Here is a 17,634-nt window from a genome sequence, read left to right as displayed (position 1 = left end):
TCCCCTGTCTCTGACCTGCTCGTATTCATTGCCTCAGACTCATTGGTACATTTAGGAAAATCTACAAGCCGATCCTATGATGTCTTTCTATGGATCCTGTCCCTTTCAATGCCCAATATCATGGCAACATGAACTACATGGGCCTTGAATTTTGTTATGAATACCAACTAGCTATCCTCTAGCACTAATCAATTTCATGCTCTCTTGAAATTAAACAGACAGTTTAAACTATAATTTCTAACACCTCCTCAGTATTTGGAGACTAGCGGTCTATCTATGGATAGCAAAGCTGTTCTGGTCGTTGTTTACAGGTCTGGATATCTTACACCTTCTTTCCAGTAAAGCAACAGGGCCTGTAAGGGCTTTTGCCCGAAACGTCGATTTCGCTGCTCGTTGGATGCTGCCTGAACTGCTGTGCTCTTCCAGCACCACTAATCCAGTATTTAGTTTTCAGCATCTGCAGTCATTGTTTTTACCCTGTCCTTAACCGTTAACAAGCAATTTATCCAAGTTTATTGAGAGCAGGATTCAAAACCAGTCATTTGGCCTCTTTATTCCTCAATTTTATTCAAAGTTAAAAGAACAGTCCCAAAGTATAATTTTATCAAACCTTGCATTTATAACAATTTATATTCCTAGGCATGTAGTTTGAAATCTGTGTGCATCACAATTTGAGTAATCGCCATTCAGCTCTTATAAATGTAGGTAATCAGCAAGAAATGTATCAATAATAAAAACCAAGCATTGAAATATCATTTAATTCACAATCTTCTGCTACTAACTGAGCTAAGGCTGAAACCAGGAAGAATTTTCATCTGGACCTTAAAATGAGTCACTTAAAGTAACTAACAAGGCATTTATAACATGTATTTTATATGTGTTACAGAAAATCTTTATTCAATTGATGGTTTATTTTTGCACCAACTGTTGTCTGCTTCCTGTCACTGATGCATAATGACATGGACACTGCAAAGTGAACAATAGACGGGCATTCAAATAGCACCGTATTCTTCATCTCTCAGAAGGAGCCTGCAGCATTTCATTTGCAATGAAATGGCCTTGAAATGTAATGACTGTTATTATGTAGAAAAACATCAGTAGTTCTACTCACAAGGATCCAACAACCAAGGGTGAGATGAGAGAGTAGTTGATCTGTTTTGGTGATACTTCTTGTGCTGTTATTAACCATGTTATAAAGGAATGATAATTTATTGGTTAGTGATAATGCTGTTGTCATAATTAAGGTTTCTTAAAATTGCATAACAACAGCAACCTGCATTCATATGCACTGTTGACATGGTAAACAACCTAAAGCGCTTCACAGGCAAGAACTGGATGCAGAACAGCCGTAGCAGAGTTAGGAGAGATGATTAAATTTGTGGATGAAAAAAGCTTTGAAGAAGCTTTAGAGATGGAGAAAAAAAATTAGTAAGATGGCAGAGTTTCATGATGGAAATTTGGAGCTGAAGATGTTGCTCCAATTATGTTGAGTATGTTAGCTGATTAGTGGAATTGGAATGTGTAAATGCTGACAAAGATTTTGAATTTACCATATTGAATAGATCTAGAGTTTAGTACAAAGCTAGAATTAAGCATCACAAAGTGAATTTAGTACATTGTACAAATGTCTTGAAAACTGATGCAGTGTAAGTTTAAATCTATCTTTTCTTCAAATGTATCAAAATTAGGAATAGTTTGCAGTTCTGAGTCGGTGGAACACAATGTTAGTGTAGGAATACAGCAGGTGTGGATAGTAAATTGAAAGCCTTTCTTGGGTAGGTGTAATTAGAGTACAACAGTAATCTCAAGACTGATGAGCTCCATTTGACTTTGGGCCATTTTTACTCAACTGCATAATTATAATGGCAGTGGTCCAGTCAGGGTTGGTACTTCAAGTAAGGGAATTTTACTCCAGGAGATTGGGGGCAAAAGTAGACTTCAAGTGTTAAAGTTCTCTCTATTCTGTAATAAGCAAGTATAGCAGCACAGAATTCTTAGTGTGGAAGTAGGCCATTTGGCCCATCGAGTTCACACCACCCCTGTGAAGAGCATCCCACCCAGACCCATCACCGTAGCCTATCCCTGTAATCCTGCATTTCCCGTGGCTAATGCACGTAACCTGCATATCACTGGACACTATGGGCAATTTAGCACAGCCAGTCCACTTAGCCCGCACATCTCAGTAGGAGGAAACTGGATCACCCAGAGGAAACCTGTGCAAACATAGGGGGAATGTGCAAACTCTGCATAGACAGTCGCCTGAGGCTGAAAGCAGTGAGCACCCAAGTACAGTAGCAGCATCTAAGAGTTGTAAGCAGGTTTACTCCTCAGCCTTGCCTTCATGTGTCACTGCAGCTCTCTTTGAACATCTGTACCGTAATCAAGAACCACAATTAGCATAATTTAACGAGTTTGGCATTTCTCTTAAATTTTTAATTAACCCTGCAAATTACATTTGAAAACAGGATTCAACATCAAGATCAAATTTTCACTTTGTGAATGGACAGTATTTGCACCAGGGAGGAAACTTGAAAGTTTAGGGATCAATAATATTGCTTACGCACTGTGATGGATCTCCACATGCTGTCATTGTGTAAGCAGGATATATATTTATTAAAGCTGAGTTGTCTTTTATGGTTTGTAGCAAATAAGGAAGTAAAAATAGGGCTTTGGTTAATAATGTGAAATGCTATCACAGATAAAATGTTTATCTGAAAACAAAAGTATTCAGCACTCTTCCTTTTTTTAATCTTTTGCATAATTTGAAGTGAGGGTCTTCTGCATAGAAATTAGGCCATAGTAATGTTGTAGGCCTGGTGAACTTGGCTTCAATTACCATGTGTTACAGAGAGGAAATCAGGATTAGAATTAGCCTTTATTGTCTCATATACTCAATGAGTACAGTGAAAAGTGGATGGAGGTGGGGGTAATGGTGATAGGTCAGAGAGGAGGGTCCATCTTCCTTCCCACCTACCCACTCCATCTACTCCCTGCTACCTTCTCCCAAGCCCCAGCCCATTTATCTCACCACCCCCTCGGCTCACAGCCTCATTCCTGATGAAGGGCTGTTGCCTGAAATGTTGATTCTCCTGCTCCTTGGATGCTGCCTGACCGGCTGTGCTTTTCCGGCACCACACTCTCGACTCTGATCTCCAGCATCTGCAGTCCTCATTTTTTCTGAGTACAGTGAGAAGTTTATGTGCCGTCCCATACAGCACTGAATTAGGTACAAGGTACCTAGGTACAGATTCTTAGTTGTAAGGTTTTAGGCAATAAAGAAATAAAATGTCTGCCATTGTAGAGATTAAAGTTCAGAACAACAAACCACACTGACATCTAGCTTCCAGTTCACACCAGGCCCTGGCTCCAGATTGAACTTCACCTTGAGGATCATGAGGCTGGGAGATCACTTCAGGCCGCCATGTTGAGCTGAGGATGCTGGGTCGAGGACACTGTGCTGAGAGGCGGCTGCGCCAAGCTGGTAGATTGCCACGCTGTGCACAGAGTTGTCGCCCAAGGCTGGGAGTCATTAGTGGAGGGCCTGGAATCATTGCCAGAGGCCAGGAACTGTCACTTGCCGGAGGCCTAGAATCTTCACTGGAGACCGGGAATCATCAGACAGAAGAAAATAGAGCACTGAGGGCACAAAAAGAGAAGAAAGGAAGAACAGGGGAAGCAGGTGAGCTTCAGCTGGATCGCCAAACTCCGCTGCCACCCTGGCCAAAAAAAAACTGACTGAAGTCAGGATTCCTAATATCGACTAACTCCTGACTCTTGACCCTAACCTTAACTCGATCCTGCAGCATGGTACGTTTTGTGGGGTATGGGTGACTTCTTATTCCTGGTAAATATTTTTTTGACCTTTTGGGAGAGGAATTTCCCAGTCCTGACAGAGTGGACGAGGAGGCAAGGATATCAAATAATAAACAGGGAACAGTGGGAATTAATGAAAAGTGGCTACACCAAAGGGAAGCAAAAAGCAGCCAATATTGGGTCCACTAGTATGTTGTGGCAGGAGTAACGACTGTCATAGCTCCCCTACCCTCAGTCATCACCACATGTGGAGGCAGGAGCTTCTTGTTGCTGAAAAGGCATTGGCCCAAAGAGGGGCTCTCAAGGAAGATCATTTGGTCCCAGTGAGCCATTCTGCTTGGCTTCCCAAAATTTTAATTGAATGCACGCCTTGATCTCTAAGCAGCCTCACCACTGCCCAGGTCAGCCCAAAGCTAGCATCTGCAGCTCATCTGATAAAGATTAGAGCCTAGATTAGAGTGGTGCTGGAAAAGCACAGCAGGTCAGGCAGCATCCGAGGAGCAGGAAAATTGACGTTTCAGGCAAAAGCCTTCATCACCAATGAAATATGGCTTTTGAGAAGATACAATTGTTGTTCGTTAACTGTATCCCAGTCAAAGTCAGTGGAGCGGGAGGGAAATAAGGATCAATTGTAACAAAGAATTTTATCAGTTTAGTATCAAAGAGGTCTCTGTGTTCTTTATATTGACTTTGTTCCAGTTAAAGTAATATGAGGAGTTTGGGACTGTGCATTCACCTTAGCATTGGAGCACTGTAATTTATCTACCTTATTTTGCCATTTAGATGGGCGCACACAGAACTTTTGTTTTTTAAGATGCTGCACTTGAAATCTGGAAAAGGTTAGAGTGTGACAGCAGAAATTCTTTCTCTGACTCAACAAGTGAGATGCTGCTTGAAACTGCTAGGATCTTCACACTTAATGCAGTGTTCTGTAGCTGTGTTCTGCTCCTTCAAGAGAATATTGAACAGATCACTTGCACAGCATATGACCTATATGGATTGTGGTCACAACGCTAACATGAACTTCCTCTTTTTTCAGCAAGTCTAGAAGCATCTGTGTGTGTCTGCATGCTTGGTCAGTAAACCCAATTTGTGGCTTTGATCTGAGCACAGAGCATCTCTTACGGTACTCGCTTCATTACAGAAAGTCAATGTTTTCATTAATAGTAGGCCAACATGCTAAGATGTGAGAAAAGCCCAGAGTAAGCACAAGAATAGAGAGAAAATGTTGAGTAACCTAGCAGTGGCTTTGAATTAACTCTTTGAATAATTGGGCCGACTAAGGCAACTGAAACAGATCTGTTAGGGTTTAAATATCTGCCAAGTCTCACTTACAAGAATTGAAACTCATTCCGTTTAGTTGAAAAATGTCATCAACTCACTCAGTTTAGTTGAAAAATGTCACCTTTTCTGAGTATCTCACTTCTTAAAAAATAAACTCGACTCCGTGTTTAAATGGACTGTGATCAGTCTCGCTTTTTTCAAACATCAATCACACCTTTAACAGTCCCATGGTCTTGACAGCTGTATTCAAAGTTTTTTTTAACTGAGCTGGAGAGAACCATAAAGCACTGCCTGTATTCTAGTTCTTCCTTATTTCACTGTTTTTGCATGTGTTTGCAGGGGGAGTAGAGCTGAAATGGTACAGATGCATGCAGTGTATTTAAAACTTAATTATAGTATGAAAGAAAAACTTACAAATCTGTGTTCCTGCTGGCAACATTGATTTTTAAAGGTGCCATGTTTGAAGTTTTAGAGGAGATAATTTACTAATTTACTATTTAAAGGAAATGTTTTACCTAAATATCTAGATTTTGACTGTGAAGCTAGTAACAGTTTTTCTAGTGTTTGTCGATGAGATTCCTTTTAGCTCACATCCAGGGACTCTAGAATGTTGCGTCTTGGTGCATACTCCTTGTAAATAGACTCAAGCATATTGTTATGACAATATGGGTGTCCTGTACTTTTAAGAAAGCTAGCTTACACCTCCATCTTCATAACAATATGTACGTTATAGATATATGTAATACATGAATGCACCAAACACATTGATCACAAAATCAGGGGTCCGGTGTTTCATTTGTCATCAAAAGTAGCATGTTGCATTGAGCTCAGTCTCTTGAGGCATGACCTAGTTGAATACTGTCATGCTGAATGTGCCAGCATGGATATTGAGAGCATGATGCAGAGGTGAACTATACATAGAGGCTGAATAGGCTGTGGTTGTTTTCCTTGGACCGTCAGAGGCTGGGGGCTAACCTTATAGAGATTTATAAAATCATGAGGGGCATGGATAGGGTAAATAGGCAAGGTCCTTTTCATGGGGTGGGGAGTCCAAGATTAGAGGGCGTAGGTTTAAGGTGAGATGGAAAAGATATAAAAGGGACCAAAGAGGCAACCTTTTCACGTACAAGGTGGTATATGATTGGAATGACCTGCCGAGGAAATAGTGGAGGCTGTACAATTACAACATTAAAAGGCATCTGGGTGTGTATATGAATAGGAAGGTTTTGGAGGGATATGGCAAATGGGACTAGATTTATAGAGGGCATCTTTTTGGCATGAATGAGTTGTACTGAAAGGTCTGTTTCCATGCTGTACGTCTCTGACCTGTGACCAGCAACAGCACCATCACCTATCAGTGCAATTAGTAGAGTGCATCAGCTGCTTACAGATTACTTGTTGATTAATCTCGATTGGCTCTATTTAATATTGTAGAAGTGGTTTGAAGTGTTTTCACATTGATGAGGGGTGAGGGCATACATCTGTATCTGTTCGTCCCAGTTATAAGGTGAGACTGGGAAATGAATAAGAAGAAGCAGAGCAACAGCAGAAGTATCTTGTATTTGTTTGCACAATAGAGGACAAAATCCCAAGAACACTAACAAAAGAAACAACAAAAATGAAGAACTTAAAACAGTCATGATCACTAGAGGAAAATGTAATAGGAAAACTGAAGTGACCAAAGCCTGACAAGTCCAGAGATCTCCTGGCCTGCATCCTTGGGTCTTGAGTGTAGTGACTGTACAGAGAGAGAGTGTATTCGTTTGGCTATATTCCAAAATTCACTCGATTCTGGATTAAGAATCCGCAAATGCAATGCCAATATTCAAAAAGGAAGGAGACAGAAAGCTAGAAACTATAGGCTAGTTAATCTAACAAATGTCTTTTGGAAATGCTGGAGTTCATTATTAAAATGGCTTTTAAGGATATTTGTGACATAATACAGCAATCAGTGCCTGATTTTTATGAAACTGAATTATTTTTGGCAAATTTATTCAAGTTTGTTGAGAATGTAACACGCAGGATTGAATAAAGGGGAAATCACTAGATGTCATTTAGCTGGGTTCCCAAGAGGCATTTGATAAGATGCCACATACAAAGTTACTGCACAACAAGATATGAGCTGATGGTGTTGTGGTGAATTATTAACAAAGGTAAAGAATTGCTTTGTAAACAGGAAGCAGTTGGGAGAAATGGGTCACTTTCAGGCTTGCAAACTATAACTAGTGAAGTATTGTGGGGATCAGTGTTAACACCAAACAATTTATGGTGTATTTTATTGACTAGGATCCGGGGGATGACTGAGTTATAGTCATGCTGGAAGAGCACAGCAGTTCAGGCAGCTTCCAAGTAGCTTCGAAATCGACGTTTCAGGCAAAAGCCCTTCATCAGGAATAAAGGCAGTGAGCCTGAAGCGTGGAGAGATAAGCTAGAGGAGGGTGGGGGTGGGGAGAAAGTAGCATAGAGTACAATGGGTGAGTGGGGGAGGGGATGAAGGTGATAGGTCAGGGAGGAGAGGGTGAAGTGGATAGACGGAAAAGGAGATAGGCAGGTAGGACAAGTCCGGACAGTTACTGAGCTGGAAGTTTAGAACTAGGGTGAGGTGGGGGAAGGGGAAATGAGGAAACTGTTGAAGTCCACATTGATGCCCTGGGGTTGAAGTGTTCCGAGGCGGAAGATGAGGCGTTCTTCCTCCAGGCGTCTGGTGGTGAGGGAGCGGCGGTGAAGGAGGCCCAGGACCTCCATGTCCTCGGCAGAGTGGGAGGGGGAGTTGAAATGTTGGGCCACGGGGCGGTGTGGTTGATTGGTGCGGGTGTCCCGGAGATGTTCCCTAAAGCGCTCTGCTAGGAGGCGCCCAGTCTCCCCAATGTAGAGGAGACCGCATCGGGAGCAATGGAAACAATAAATGATATTAGTGGATGTGCAGGTAAAACTTTGATGGATGTGGAAGGCTCCTTTAGGGCCTTGGATAGAGGTGAGGGAGGAGGTGTGGGCGCAGGTTTTACAGTTCCTGCAAAAACCTGCGCCCACATCTCCTCCCTCACCTCCTATCCAAGGCCCTAAAGGAGCCTTCCACACCCATCAAAGTTTTACTTGCACATCCACTAATATCATTTATTGTATCCGTTGCTCCCGATGCGGTCTCCTCTACATTGGGGAGACTGGGCGCCTCCTAGCAGAGCGCTTTAGGGAAAATCTCCGGGACACCCACACCAATCAACACACCGCTCCGTGGCCCAACATTTCAACTCCCCCTCCCACTCTGCCGAAGACATGGAGGTCCTGGGCCTCCTTCATCTCCGCTCCCTCACACCAGACGCCTGGAGGAAGAACGCCTCATCTTCCGCCTCGGAACACTTCAACCCCAGGGCATCAATGTGGACTTCAACAGTTTCCTCATTTCCCCTTCCCCCACCTCACCCTAGTTCTAAACTTCCAGCTCAGTAACTGTCCCCATAACTTGTCTGGACTTGTCCTACCTGCCTATCTTCTTTTCCACCTATCCACTCCACCCTCTCCTCCTTGACCTATCACCTTCATCCCCTCCCCCACTCACCCATTGTACTCCATGCTACTTTCTCCCCACCCCCACCCTTCTCTAGCTTATCTCTCCACGCTTCAGGCTCACTGCCTTTATTCCTGATGTAGGGCTTTTGCCTGAAACGTCGATTTCGAAGCTACTTGGAAGCTGCCTGAACTGCTGTGCTCTTCCAGCACCACTAATCCAGAAATGAGTTATAGTCATGTTTGGTGCTGATACAAAGATAGGTTATTCCCATTTAAGAACTGAGATGAGGAGGAATTTCTCCTTTGGAATTTTCTTGCACAGAATATAATGGAGGTGGGATCATTAAATATTACTTCATACTGAGTTAGACTAGTACTGATCGACAAGGCTCTTATGGGTTATGGGAACTGGAAATTAGACTTAAGGTCACAATCAGATCAGCTTCGATCAGATCAACTGGGAGAGCAGGCCGAATGGCCTAGTCCTGTTCCTATTTTCTTATGATTCTTTTATTAAAACACGGGCTTGTTGACATTCATGCTGGGAACAAAGAGTGCTACTGAAAAGGGATTCAAAATAGAAGCACTCACAAAAGAGTCCCTGAAGATTAATAAAAATCCAGAACTGTGGGGGTAATCAGTGTATGGCCAATCCTTTCCACAGAATATGTTGGGCTGCCTTGTATCTCCCTGAAGTTTGCATTGTTCTGATGGACCTCTAATCTCCTGCTGAGAGGCTGCCTCTCTGAAGCATTGCCATAGTGGGTGACTCCGGGCACATCAGTAAACCTCTGCTGCTCTCGGGCTTCAATGTAAAGCTAGTTTTAATTTAGCATGATTGCCTACCCATTGCTGATCAGTAATGCGCAGTTTCATTGGCTAGCCTGAAGTGGGAATATATTGGGAGCTGACCCAAGATAATGACATGTAATTCCCCCACTGCTGCAACCTTCAATTGCCCTGCTTGGATCCAGGGCAATTCTGAGCAAAGTGAACACGTGAATGTATTTTGGTGCTATGGCTGACAGATGTTGGTGGAGAGCCCTTGTCCCAATGGGATCTTTGTGTTTTGAAAGTGAATGTATAATCTAGTCTAGTCTTTAAAATGACTGACCTTTAGAACATGGCCCACTTTCACGATGTTTGAGCATTGATGGAATTCTGAGCAAGCACCTGCATCTGCTATATTAATATATAGAAAAATCATTAGGAAGCAAGAGTATCATCAATTTTGAGCAGTTTCTGATCAGAAGTACCCCGGAAACATTGTGTTTTATATTTATAAGAAATTGTTAGATGTTGCTTTTTCTTGTTTTTACCTCGAGTAACCTACTGTATATTGAATATAATTCAGGAGATCTTCCTGATGATCTTGCTGCTCTGTGCCCTCATTGTTCCCTTTACTAGCTAACACATATTCCAAGTTGCTAGCTGAACATATTGCACATTCCTACATTCATAATCGTGCATAAATAGAATGTACAATGGAGAACTGTGAAATGCATGACTTTTGTATATCTTAAATATATTAAATGTAACAGACCTTAGATGTTTCTTAACCTCAAAAAGAACTGAGTATTTCCTTGTTTCCTTTTTTTAAAATAATTTCCTCAACCCCACCCATATATATGTATTGCACTTACAAAATATAAGGGAAAAATACGGTAAAAAAAGGTCAAAAGAATGTCCTTATTCTTATAAATAAAAGCAAAGCATGTCACTAAGGAAGCTTTAAAATCTTCAGCAAGAATTGCTGACCTGTTATCTTCATATTCAATATGCTTTGTATGTCTTGAGTAGTGGAAAGACATATGGTACATTTGTATAGCTATTAAAAATACATTTCTATACAGTTTTAAAATATACTTTATTAAAATCCTATTCACTTTTTTCACAGTACAGTGAACAGCAAATAATCTTTGTGTAGCCATTCCAACTTTAAAGTATTACTGTAATAGCTTCAAATATAACTGCAACCTTATACAAAATTATCCACAAAGATTATAACTAATAAAAATCGTTATCAGCAAGGGAGCAGAAAATCTATATGCCTTATGTGGACAGAAGAAAGGAAGTTGGTGTAATTATGTTCAGAATGAGTCTAGTGACTTCAATTTTTTTTAAATCTTGGCTGGTAGCCATCAAATTATTGAATGTGTAGACAATGCTGAGGGACTTCATCTTCCTGCTTAGAGCTCATGTCTTGGAGGACTGAAGATTATCAATCCGTTATTTCAAAATCATGTAGGTGTTTGAAACGTGACCTATTGTGTCTAATTGTCCCTAATGAGCTGTATCAGACAACAGGTACAAGTAGAAGTGTATGTCATCTTATTGGAGTATTGCTGGGAAAACCTCCTGCTGTGTGCATCTAAGAATCATTATTAGCTAACACAAGCAGTTGTGTCAGCATCTTAAGCCAAATTTCATGGCTGGCTTTCATTCAGTGGTCTCAAGTCAAGCAGTTACGGCAGTAATTAGTGTTGTGCCTTCCTGTAATAATGTATGACTTAGGTCTTGATGTTTGAATTAGAGATGGTACTAGTGCTGTGTCTTTCCTGTGAACTTCTACTTCCATACAAGAATACTGAATAGAAAGGCTCAGTATCTTTTTTTATTCATTTGTGGAATGTGGACGTCACTGGTTAGTCATAGGTTAATACCTATGTTGTGACTCTTTGCCAGCTATTGCATATTTTGTTCATTTTTATGTTGGAATTTGCATGGTCTTTTTTTTAACAAATAACATGTGAATCTGAATACTTGAAGCTTCTTACTGGACTTTTGGCAGTACACTTTGTAATTCAAACACACACTAATTTTTTAAGAATGCTGGGGCATACATATGTGCAGTTGGTATTTGGAATTTTGAATAAATAGTCTCACTATCAGATTTCTTTCCAAAATTCAAATATGCATCAATATTACGATTAGCCAATTATTCACATTATTATAATGTGTTTTTCTCAATAGTTTTGCATAAATTGTACCATTGGAATTCTTAGAAGGAGTTTCATTTAGAAGTAGGTTGTAGCATTTGACTAACTGAGATAATCCCGCAGACAAGGCTACATTTTGTCATCCCTTAGTAGGAGGCTGAGGGCCAGGAAGATTGACAAAGGTGTGCAGGAAGATGACAAGTGTCATGTCCAGCATCTACCTTTCCCCTGCATTTTGCCCTTGGCAAGAAAGATAACATTGAGCAGTCCACCCACAGTCCAGTTGAGCCACCAAGTGAACAATTAAGCCCATTAGGTTAGCAGCAAGGGGGGCCCAATGCCAGCTAGAGAGACAGTCCAGTGAAACTTCCCAGCAGGCTCCTAGTTGGGAATAACAAGCTGTCCTGAGGTCAAAGCTCTTTACAAATATTCAAAGAAGCTGAAACATTCCTCCTTTGTTACTAAGCATTGTTGGCTCTATGTCTCAGATCAGCTGACTAAATACAATTCTAAATTCTGTAATCTGTAGTAATCCTGTGGTCATTGTAACATAATCAGAGAAGCACGAAGACCAATGAAACGTATCTCCATCAGTGTTGATTAGTTACCTTTAACCCAGGGATTGTTGCAAACCTTGGTTCCAAATGATATTATCAATGCTTTGTATTAAAGATGTAGTCTTTTTTAAAAAAAAATCAGATAGTATAAACGAAAGAATTTTCAAATTAATTACAGCTCTAAAACTGATTTTGGAACTAGGTCCTGAACTAAATCTGCTGACGCAGAGGAAGATGGTGACATGTTCAAACCCTAATCTCTACAGATTCTTGATTGCATTGTTTTAGAAGGCTTCAAATGGAAATATGGAAGTTGTAATCATTTTTGAACTTGGGTTGAGGCAGTGGGGCAAAGTTGGTGGTTCAGGGTGGGACATGATGTTGGGAGCAATGTTCTAGTAAGTATGGGGGTGCCAGATGTGCAAAGGCTACATTGGGGTGAACCATGCTGTACCTTGGTGGTTGAAAAGGACTCATTGCACCTCTTCTTGAATTCAGAATTGTCAGTCTATGTAGTCAAATAAATATTTAAAAACATCATATAAAGAGGTTTTGGGGTTTGTGAGGTGGATCAGGGAGATTGGAATTGACATAGTGGTAAAACCTACTCACCAAATTAGAAAGATCCTGCTTTATATTTCAAATTAAATGATTGGTAAGGCCAGATGGAGTTATCTAGTCCTGCTGTGTGCATGCTATTATTTGGAGTTAGGTGAAAAATTCTAAATGCTGCATATTCTGAAGTTTACAGTGAAGTAATTTAATTGTTAAAATATGCAATTTTAAAGGAAATATTAATATGCAATAGTTAAAGCTCCTGTTTTTCTGCTAAAATTAATAGTGTTTGGTGTTTTGTTTACAGGTTTCTGAAAGGTGATTTCCACATTGAAGTCTGCATCAATGATTACCTAGATGTTTTCTGCCCTCATTATGATGTCTCTGTACCGGAAGACAAGACTGAGCGATATGTTCTCTACATGGTGAATTATGATGGCTACAGTTCATGCGATCACACCTCCAAAGGGTTCAAGAGATGGGAGTGTAACAGGCCTTACGCATCCAATGGTCCTTTAAAATTCTCTGAAAAGTTCCAGCTGTTTACTCCATTTTCATTAGGATTTGAATTTAGACCTGGACGAGAATATTTCTACATCTGTGAGTATTTTACCTTTTGCATTTTTTTGCCAACAGTTTGAAAGCAGTGCTGCATAGCATCATGTTTCATGATTGATCTTGCAAGGAAAATATTACTTATTATTTAGCTTTAAACCATTGTTTTTGCTCTTGCAAGATATAATCCTTTGAAAAGCAAGCATTTGATCAGTGTTTGTTTTACAAACGTATGTGTCACCGATTAATCATATTTCATATCTTACATATAACATCTCTTTGACAAAAGTGAATGATAACTGTTCTTTACTTTATGAATCTCCAAATCAATCATTTTTCCTCACTAATCTGGGCTACTTCAATGTGATTCTGTTTGGAACTTCTTGAATGGTAATGACCCCATGATGTAGAAATACTGAATTCAGTGAGAAAATATTGTATTCAACAACACTGGCAGTTGATGAGCATTAGCTTTAACATAATTCTGCCTTGAATCCGCAGTCCTAAAGTTCAGGCAACATTTCCTGAAAAGTGTAACTCACAAAACCACAAATCATGTTTACGACGCTCTTTGCACTTGGATCTTCCTTATTTTAAGAGCAGAAGTAGCAAAGTAGGCTATTTCTAACAAATACAGTTGGTTTTTCATCTATTCTAATTCACAAATTATGATTTTGCAAGAGATAAGATCACAGAGCACAAGTTTTCACAATTGATTTTGCAGAAGCTTTTTGGAAAAATTGTGTAGCACTTCAAAGGATAGTCAGTGCAGCTGCTGAATTGAACTATCAACTTCTGATGGTAATAAAAGTGTACTTCCCTTTTGTCAAACTTGGTTATTTTCCCCATTTTCCACATTCCACTGCTGCACCAGGTCTAATCACAAAATTAAACCTAATCTACAAGCCTTTTGCTCTGATATCTATGGACTCGAAACATTAAATAAATAAGTGCTACTGGGAAATTGTGTCAACCTTTAGACCATTGTGTGCAGGTAGACATATAGGTTACGACTGAGTTGAACACCCTGGACTGTTCCCTCTACTGCTTGTAGGATTAGACATCATGGGGCAAATGATTGACTGCACGGTATCAGATTCTAAGGGAATCTAGCCAACTTTCTAAATCGGTTGCAATTTTACATGCCTGGAAAGGTTAGGTTCGGTCTAAAGTCAGACAAGTTTGTCACTTGTATGGTCGTTTGTATTTTATCCCTAGCAATGTAATTCTGTCGGATATCCCGCAGGTAACCCAAAGGTCCTTGTTGCTTGGGTGCTGATGAAGAGGACAGTAGCATTTAGTTTTCTCTTTTTGCTGAGAAGACCTAATGTGACTGTCTGGATGTTTGAAATGCCCCAGTAACTAATCAGACTGGGAACCATGGAAACCATAAAGGCAGGAACAGCAGAAACCAGATACAGAAGCTTTGCTGGTGGATGTTTGAATAGTTTTGGCAATCTTTATTTTAATAACACTTGCTATTCATTATGATTTCATCCTAGTCTACATAGGATTGTTTTGTATTTCAGAAATAAAAGCCAAGTAGAAATTACTTTACTGACTAATATCATAGACTCCTGGAACAAGAAGTTATATCCATTGCAGGAAATGAAGTGTGTGTAACTGCTGAAGCAAAGTTTTTATTTTTAACAAAATTAAATGTATATGTGGCAATAACCAACAGGAGCACCATATTTGAAAATTATATAGTTTTAGACAGCAGGGAAAGAGAAAATTCATAACTGATTTAATCTTTCTATGAAATAAATGCAGGAGTTAGTAATTTTTTCGGAAGTGCAGTGTAACTAAGAGCTCTGGGAAATTAAAATGTCTTAGAAGTATCGAAGTGGTGTGAAATGGAAAGAATTCTTCCATTTGAATTCTCAGGAGCGCTAGTTAGACCTGCTACATCTCACCTTGACAAAATCTTAGAGTGGAGAGAGTAAAATTGCCCTCAGCAGCTTTTGTTTCTGCTTTTCCCCAGGCTGTTTGTAAAAGAAAGTCCTTGTTAAACACAGCAGCTAAGTTATGAAGGTTAAGCAAAGATCTCTGTAGATTGATCTGTGAGGATTCAGACATTCAGTATAATCAGCTGATGGAGAGAACAGCTGATGGAGAGAAAATAAACTTGTATCCACTAAACTTTACGTCATCCCCTTTGGCATAAGGAAGTCTGCATTAACACAATTTTAATGGTGCAGTTCAAGATGGTCCTCCGTTAGATAATTAGTTTCAAAACCCACACAATTCCTTCTTCAAAGAGACGGAGGTGTTGCTGCAGCTCATTGTTGGCATGGCTGATGGTGGACTTGGGCAGAAGCATGGGAACTGTTAAACTCTACCTTCTATTGTAATTAGACATAGACAAAGACAATAGGAACAGGAGAAGGCCATCCAGCCCTGCTCTAGCATTTAATATAATTGTGGCCGATCATCTAATCCAATACCCTGTTCCCACTCTCTCCCCAAACCATCTAATCCTTTAGCCTTAAGAGCTGTATATTTTGTAAAAATTATTAATTCATAGGATGAGGGCATCGTTGGCTCGGCCAGCATTTATAGCCCATCACTACCAGCATTTATAGCCCATCCCTACTTGCCTAGAGGACAATTAAGAGTCAACCACATTGCCGTGTTTTTGGAGTCAAGTGTAAGTCAGACCAGGTAAGGATGGCAGTTTCCTTCCCGAAAGGACACTATTGAACCAGATGTGTTTTTCCTTACAATCGACAATGGTTGTAGTCATCATTAGACTTCTAATTTCAGAGTTTTATTGAATTCAAAGTCCACCATTTGCTGTGGCAGGATTCGAGCCCAGAACATTTTCTGGGTCTCTGGATTAATGATCTAGTGATAACTAGTCCATTGCTTTCACTTATCTAACTCCTTGAAAACATTCAATGTTTTGGCCTCAATCACTTTCTGTGGCAGAGAATTCCACAGACTCACTACTCTCTGCCTGAAGAAATTTCTCATCTCAATCCTTGTATCCTTAGATTGTGACTCCTCTTCTGCACTCGTGATCATCAGGTACATCAGCATATGTTTACCTTGTCTAGACCTGTTCAAATTTTATGGGTTTCTATGCGATTCCCCATCATTCTTCTAACTTCTAGTGAATATAATCCTAACCATTCCAATCTCTCTTCATATGCCTGTCCTGGCATTCTAAGAATCAGTTTGGTAAACCTTTGTTGCATTCCGTCCCCAGCCAGAACATCCTTCCTCAGATGAGATTAAAACTGCACGCAGTGCTTCAAATGTGGTCTCACCAAGGCCCTGTAAAATTGTAGGAGAAAGTGAGGACTGCAGATGCTGGAGATCAGAGTCGAGAATGTGGTACTGGAAAAGCACAGCAGATCAAGCAGCATCTGAGGAGCAGGAGAATCGACGTTTCAGGCATAAGCCCTTCATCAGATTCCTGCACCTCAGATGCTGCCTGATCTGCTGTGCTTTTCTAGCACCACGCACTCAAGCATTTTTATTTTGCAACAAGACATCTATGTACTTGTACTCAAATCTTCTTGCAATGAGGACCAACATACCATTACCTCAATCACTACCTGCTGCACCTTCGTGCTTACTTCCAGTGACTGGTGTGCATAGATGTCCAGGTCTGGTTGCACTTCTCTCTATCCTGATCTGCTGCCATTCAGATAACCTATGGCTTTTCCATAATCATACTGGACTTGAAATATTAACTCTATTTCTCTCTCCATGGATGCTGCCAGACCTGCTGAGTGTCTCCAGCATTCTCTGTTTTTGATCCAGATACAGCATATGCAGTATTTTACTTTTATTCCAGCTTTCTACCCATATCAGTACACCATCCTAATAATCCTATGTACTTTAATATTACATGTTAATCTTTTATGTGGGACTTTATGAAAAGCATTCTGAACATCCAAATAAACCACATCCACTGGTTTCCCTTATCAACTATGCTAGACCTTTAAACTGCTTTGTTTTGAATGAAGCTGAAAAATTGAAGTCATTATGATAATTGCAGGCAATTCTCAATGTTTTTAAAAATTGGGACATCTTCTGTCTGCCAAGTTGCATACTCAAATCATTTTTAGCTGCCCCATTAACAAAATTTTTATAATAGTGCTTAGTTAAAGATTAATGGTTCTTGCAATTTATTTAAGAAAAATCCACTTTTACTTTAGCGTTCCAGTTCCATGTGAGGCATCACAATCAAGATGGCTTGTTGAACTGCTGATAAAATTAGATGACAAAGATAAAAGTTGGTATAGTTCTTTACAGCAACAGAAATTGTTCATCAACAAAACTTATGTGGGATAAAATCAAACTGAGGCAATATTTCTTAATTTTGGCACCTCAAACCTTTAGCCAGCAAATGTGTTTTCTCCCTCTTTCTTCTACCTAGCTTGAAAATCTGTACATTAAGAGGCATGAACTTC

General features: G+C 40.1%; 1 protein-coding gene across 2 annotated transcripts in view; it reads left to right on the top strand.

Moving 5' to 3' along the window:
• Positions 1 to 17,634, top strand: part of LOC140485131 (ephrin-A5-like) — a 212,933-nt gene that overhangs the window by 164,015 nt on the left and 31,284 nt on the right. For both annotated transcript variants that reach the window (XM_072583626.1, XM_072583625.1), the window contains exon 2: positions 12,963 to 13,255. In XM_072583626.1, the coding sequence (XP_072439727.1) occupies positions 12,963 to 13,255 (293 nt within the window). The remainder of the gene's footprint in view (positions 1 to 12,962; positions 13,256 to 17,634) is intronic.

Source organism: Chiloscyllium punctatum, chromosome 2 (genome assembly GCF_047496795.1).
Source record: "Chiloscyllium punctatum isolate Juve2018m chromosome 2, sChiPun1.3, whole genome shotgun sequence".
NCBI lineage: Eukaryota > Metazoa > Chordata > Chondrichthyes > Orectolobiformes > Hemiscylliidae > Chiloscyllium > Chiloscyllium punctatum.
This window is presented reverse-complemented; position numbering and strand designations above follow the sequence as displayed.